Genomic DNA, 6,347 nt, shown 5'->3' on the forward strand with positions numbered 1-6,347 from the left:
TCTTCTAGTCTCCCAGTCTTCTGCTCCCAGTCTTCTAGTCTCCCAGTCTCCCCGTCTCCTAGTCTCCTAGTCATTCAGAATTTGTGTTTGTGTTTTGATATGACCCATTTATTATTTTCAATAATACTAGAACCTGGGCGTACGGAGCATTCCCACGGGGGGGGCTCGGGGGCAGTATGGATGTGGGTGCGGATGTGGATGTGGGCAATTATCAATTAGCAATAATGGATTTGGAACGAAAGAAAAAAAAAATAGATTGTGGAGCCAGACCAAGCATACTATTCCATACTATCCCATGCCATACTATATCACCATCTTCCCTATGAATATCCATTATATATTGTAGAACATTCCTACTCTTTCTGTACGTACAAAACGACAAGGTAGTAAGTAGATACCTGGGTATAATTAATACACGACTACACCAGTATACACGACTACACCACTTAATCGTGCTCTTCTTCACTTGTTTACTTGTTCACTCACTCACTTACTTCTTGCCTTCCTCCCCTCCTCCCCTGCCCTGACCTACCTACTCCGTAGTACTTATTCATGACTTGTCAACAACTCTGCAAAGTACAGTATTCCTTTTCTTTTACAAGGTGTATAGTCATAGTATCTCCGGGGCACACTGTACATCGTATAATACCTACTGTATTCCATACATATATCATTACTTTACTTTATACCCAGGCTCAGGCTCAAGCTCAGGCCCAACTTCAAGCCAGGTATCTCGGAATGAGTCCACTTTTTACTTCTTCTTCTTCTTCTTCCCCTTCTTTCCCTTCCTCGAGCCTTCTTCCCCTTCTTCCCCTTCTTCTTCTTTTGGGACCATTGAACTCTGCACCGACCGTTGCCTCCTTGTCAATAATAAGTAGGCTGTAACCAATAGCCTCCAAACTCACGCGGCGTGAAGCGTCCATAGCTTTATTAAAGGAGACGGATAGATTTGAGGGATTGATGGACGGATGGCAATCAACAGCTAGATGATTTAATTGGTAGCATGTTCTTTCTAAATACAATGCCGACGGATATCTCATACATTACTATTACATAGCTAGGTACGAGTATCTAATACATTACCTTTACATTACTACCGGTCGGTACATGACGATGATTTGACAATCAACCTCTCTTCCTCCTTTACTTATCCCAAAGAGGAAGCTTATGAATTGCATTTGATCATAATACATAATAGTCACATGTTACTACATGTTACCATACCAATTCATTCATTCATACCTTAATATGTTGGCATGGTTAACTTTGCTCGCTACACATATCCTCTTTTCTTTCCTTTCCTACTTGCCGCTCTTCTTCGATCGTTCGGAGCTTGCGCAAGACATTTGAATACTGTACCAGCACCAGCACCAACGCCAGCGCCAACAACAATCCCAATACCAATACCCCGAAAGGCCTTAGAAACGCCTAAAAACTTGGCGGATCTCTCAAGGCTCAAGAGTCGACTACGATCAGGTCAGTCTACACTCTACACTCTACATATATACTTCCTTCGTGCAAGAGATCTTCCAAATGACTTTCTTTATATGGATTAATGGAAACGCCAATATACCGTCGGAACTTCTCTTCCCATCCCTAGTTGAGGAAGTCCAGATTTCTTTCTCACATAATGAGCGGGTCATATCGTTATTCTACATAATTCTAGTCATGGATCGATCCTCTTTTTTCCCACTATCTTTCTTGCTCCGGAATCCGTACCGTACCGTACAATACAGTGTACAGAATTCCATCGACACCTCCTCACCCTTACCGGTACCCGTCCAATCTATGCTTGCTCGTCCAAAAGCCCTTGCTCGTGATAATTAATATCCTGCTCTGTTGTATGGATTGATTTAATCTAGGGGCATTCGATTCATCTTTCCATAATCCTAGCTGACCCAATCGAATTGGAACTAAACAAGGTGTAGCGGACAATGTATACCGACTTGGAAATAACAGAAAATGGTAAGGAAGACGGATCCCAACGCCTCGGGGAACAGGGGAAAGATCAAATGGTCGGTCTTATTACCTATTACATCCATAGTCAGTGGTGGGTCGCATTCCGGTCGTTTTTATCAGTGGTTGATTTTAGTTGAAAGGTCTTTTACCGGTATTAGGTCATAAGGCGGAAAAGAAATGCTGTTTCTCGGCCCAGGAAGATAGTTGAACAGAAAACCTTTGACAAACTAGAGAATTTTCGGAACCTAATATTGTTCTAATTATACCACTGCGGAAAAAACTGAGACAATCGTCGTTGATTTAGATACTAACCCAGCCTTTGTCTGTTATCCATACGTATAGATACAAGTGGGGAAAGCGTTTCGCTGAAGAAGACTCATCGCATCTGTATCAGCTTCTATCAAACCTGAGCTTCTTTTCTTCAGATGTTAGATGGAAGATGTAATAATGACGAAAGGTTGTGCAAACAAAAGTAATAATGCACTGTAAAAATATTCAGTCTACACCTAAAATGGTGATCTTCCGTGTGTATTTATGCGCGCATCGCCTAGATTCCTTATTGAGGCTAAGCTTTGCCCTGTCAAAGTCCACAACATTTGAGACACCCCTGGTGCAGGAACCCGACCGTCGATCCAATGATCGAGGGCCATGCCGTTGTTTCTCGTTGTTTCAAGCAATGTGTGCTACCCCGTCCCTAGTCCGCCTCGCGATTCATCACATCTGATTTCTTGTTCAAGCTGTGCCAGGAAATACATTACCGCCCGCCTTGCCTTATCGTTGATGAAAAGAGACGCCATGCGCATGACTTCTGAAAAGGTATTGTTTCTTGTTGTTTGTGTGAGAAAAGTTTCGGGGGGCACAGAATCGACTCAATTGCTTGTCAAGCTTCTCGCCTCTAATTCAATCAACCCAGAACAAGTTGTTTGCTAGCTTAAATGGACCCCTACCAGATCAATGAATCACTCAATCAATATCCGTGCGGGAATGGAAGGATACAGATGCCGCAAACTTTTAATTGGCGGGTTAACCAAATGCTTCGTCAACCTACTGGTAGCACGGAGTATGTTTTTGGGCCTGCTTAAATACCCCACAGTCAGGACCATAGATGTGGTACCTCTGTAGAAGAACAAAAAAGTGGAGAACCGTGAAAGCTCTCATTCATCTTTGGAGGAAGTAAACAAAAACAAAGTGCACTGTTCGCATAACACTCTTTACGAGGCAACCCCTTAGCAATGTTATAATATCCGTTGCATATGGTCTCGCGCACAATGAGTAGGACAGCATACTCAACAACCTCAGGTTCCAGTTCATTTTATGGCACTGTAGTGTTTTGAGCATCCTAAGGTGGATGACTAAGAAAACATCTTTACCTACTAGATGTCTACTGCCGTTTATGATAACCGCAGGCCAGTCGAATAAGAGGTCCGCCGTTGTTTGGGTAATTTTTGGTGAGAGCTCTTAGGTCGCTCAAAACATGGATCAGAATGAATGATGAGTTGAGTTCGATCGACGTGGTCCAGACACCCAGCCTCCTGATTTAGCTAGTCCTCGCGTGGAGTGTTCCGTTTCACTATGACCAAATTCAACACCCAAAAGCTCTATTGGTAGCTAGCAAAGAGTAAACGCGACATAAAGTGCAACTTAAAATATATAGGCTGGGCACACGAATATTTCGCTTTCAACATCATTACGTTGAGAGAAAATCAAGATTCCGTAATGCATCACAACAACAAGTAATGTTGAACGTTGTAAAATAGAAATCCGAATCTCCTTGAAGCGGCGGACAGATAAATACCGGCACACTATTGCAACGTTGCTGCAGTCCATCACGGCCGCCAATCGAACATGGCAAAATTCGCTAGTTCACAAGGGATAGTACCTAGATATTGGGACAATTGTACAGATCCCTCGGATAATCTCCTGCCATGTGAAATATGCCACGTTCTTCCACCGAGGTGTTTATCGGAATCATTGATTGATTGATTTTTCAAATCCAATGTTGAGTCCAAATTTCTCGTTGGGCTTCGCTTCCCTCGAACTTATGATCTCAGCATTAAACATACAGGGAAAAAAGGGTATGCAGTGAGACGTACCTTGAATGGTACTTCTGTAATATCCTGGAATCCTTCGATCAATTCAGGTCGTTGGTATCTTGAATTGAAGCTTGTGAAGGCCAATTTGGGAAGTATCTTTCTCTTTTCAGGGTTCATCTGTATCGGATTAGAAATTCATGGCTTAGGAAAGACAACATAGCATGGATCTTTTCATGAATGAAGAGGGTAATCCATTGGAGTGAAGAAAGACGTACGGTTTCATTCAAGGCTCGCACAGCATCGTTGTGCTCGCATACTTGTACACTTGTTAGAAAATGAACACAGCGGATCGGCACGGAATGCTTGGCAGCCAGTGCTATCCATTTACTGCGAATATCTCGATCTGCATTAGTATTGTCTAGAAGATATCAGTTTTACTGTCCTCGTAGAGATGCAGTGCAAGCTCGACTACTCACCCACGACCACAGACTTCCCCTCATCTAGATATTGACCAGCGACTTTAAAACATTTATCACGCTCCTCGGACGTTAGCCTAAGTTCCGTAATCGTTGGCAAATGCAGCACATACTGTCTTGAGGATGTCTTGGTTAACTCTGGCATAACCAAGAGGTTCCAATTGCTTCCAATAGAATGTAGATTTTCCAGCGCCAGGACTACCACAAAAGATAACTATGTCTTTCGGGTTGTCTTTTTTGTACTTCGGGGACACTGAAACAACGTCAAAAATAAATCGGCCAGACAAATTTAATGAAACCAACCTGTGGTGTCTTCAGAGCGGTAATCTCCTGGTTCGAAGGTGCGAGTGAACGATCTTGGTGTTTCGTCGAGAAAATATTCTTCGGGAGTGTAGAATTTGATCCCGACATTCTCAGCGAAATTCCTACGAATGTCAACAATCGATCCAAAATTAAGAGTCCGCGATAACGTTACCGATCTGAACAAGAAAAGTCCTTTGGTTTTCCGGTACTTGCGTTGCGCCCGGCAGCATCTCCAACAAAAATGGATTCCTGTAGTTTAAGATCACCTGGAAGATGAATATCAAAGTCCTCAAGTAATTCCTTCCACATGCCCGTTCGTGGCTTTCGGTAGATATCCTTTTCGGTTGCTGCATATATGCTCACTGGGATATCGAGATGATTGAAGACTGCAGATACTTTTGTCTTGAATTCAGCAAGTCGAGCTTTGGGGGATTTGGGGTCCGTTTTGAGTGAAATACCAGCTTGATTGCTGATCACCACGACACGAAAACTATAGAACATTCAGCACTTCGGAACGATACGAGAAAACGTGCCACCAACCCATCATCTAAGTATAGTTTTCTGAGAGTACCAGGAACCGATGGGTGCCACCACTTCCAATCTTGGCCATTGGTAGAATGTTTCTTTCCAGACGATGTTTGTATGAGAGTGGAGTCCTATAGTAAGATATTATTAGGTTGCTACTCCAGATATTACAAAGCCAATACTTACAAAATCGAAAGCTGCAACTTTGTTTCTTTCCAAATTTTGTGATAAGACTTCCTTGCCTGGGCTATTCAGTGGTTCAAACTTGCCAACCAACAGCGTGTTTGGTGAATCTTCATTTGGTGCGCGTTCTTGCCAGGAAATTTTCTCGGGTGGTTTTTGTGACGTAGGCGTGAAAAATGATGCAACATCAGTCTCTTGCACTTAATTTCAGCTACCAAATCTTACATAGCTAAGGTGAAGCTTACGTGTTGTTGTAGACTGTACTTTGCGACGCAATGGTGGAGGTGATATTGGGCGGTCTGTACTCGACTTTCTCTTCTGTGCATTACCAGGGCTTGCCATAATTCTCCAAATATATTTTGAGGTGGGTGTCGGGAGATATTTTGCTGATACAGCAAGCAGCTTGATATCAAGCATGTATCACTGGCCTTCTTCTTTATTGCCTCTGGCCTTTTTGTTGATCAAGTACAAACATTTCAGAAGATCGGGCCGTCCAAGCTGCGCACGAGGCAATCACGAGACAGTCACGATAATCACTAACGTCACGTGTTATTTTAATACAACCATTCAAATTCCTTCCATTCTAGGCAAACAAAGCACATACAACTAATCTTCAGCCTCGATTCTCCCTTCCTATACACAACCTATGGATTGTGTCTTTTTAAAGTATACTCAATAGATCCCTGAGAGGTATTGTCGTAACTGAATACAATTGCGAATAAAATCAAGCAATTACCACAGTTACAAACATCACGCCCTACAGCTGTTATTATCATTGTTTTGAAACTGACGGCGTGCTACCGTTTCCTCAATAGAGAAGTTCTACTGTTCCACATTTTGATGTTTCATGGTCATTGTGTTTCCATGA

General features: G+C 42.7%; 2 protein-coding genes across 2 annotated transcripts; one reads left to right on the top strand and one right to left on the bottom strand.

The window, feature by feature from the left end:
- Positions 1–1,256: 1,256 nt before the first annotated feature.
- Positions 1,257–1,556, top strand: EAE98_011712 (uncharacterized protein; the record flags this gene model as incomplete). Its single annotated transcript, XM_038959335.1, has 1 exon — positions 1,257–1,556. One exon carries the CDS (start codon positions 1,257–1,259, stop codon positions 1,554–1,556), a length of 300 nt encoding a protein of 99 aa, XP_038804393.1.
- Positions 1,557–3,946: 2,390 nt separating this feature from the next.
- EAE98_011713 (uncharacterized protein) lies at positions 3,947–5,896 on the bottom strand (the record flags this gene model as incomplete). The annotated part of the gene is made up of 10 exons (XM_038959336.1): positions 3,947–3,997; positions 4,053–4,169; positions 4,268–4,410; positions 4,469–4,532; positions 4,582–4,721; positions 4,772–4,893; positions 4,944–5,261; positions 5,312–5,427; positions 5,483–5,673; positions 5,725–5,896. 10 exons carry the CDS (start codon positions 5,894–5,896, stop codon positions 3,947–3,949), a joined length of 1,434 nt encoding a protein of 477 aa, XP_038804394.1.
- Between the last annotated feature and the right edge of the window lie 451 nt (positions 5,897–6,347).

The sequence above is a fragment of the Botrytis deweyae genome, assembly GCF_014898535.1.
Source record: "Botrytis deweyae strain B1 chromosome Unknown BDEW_051, whole genome shotgun sequence".
Classification (NCBI taxonomy): domain Eukaryota; kingdom Fungi; phylum Ascomycota; class Leotiomycetes; order Helotiales; family Sclerotiniaceae; genus Botrytis; species Botrytis deweyae.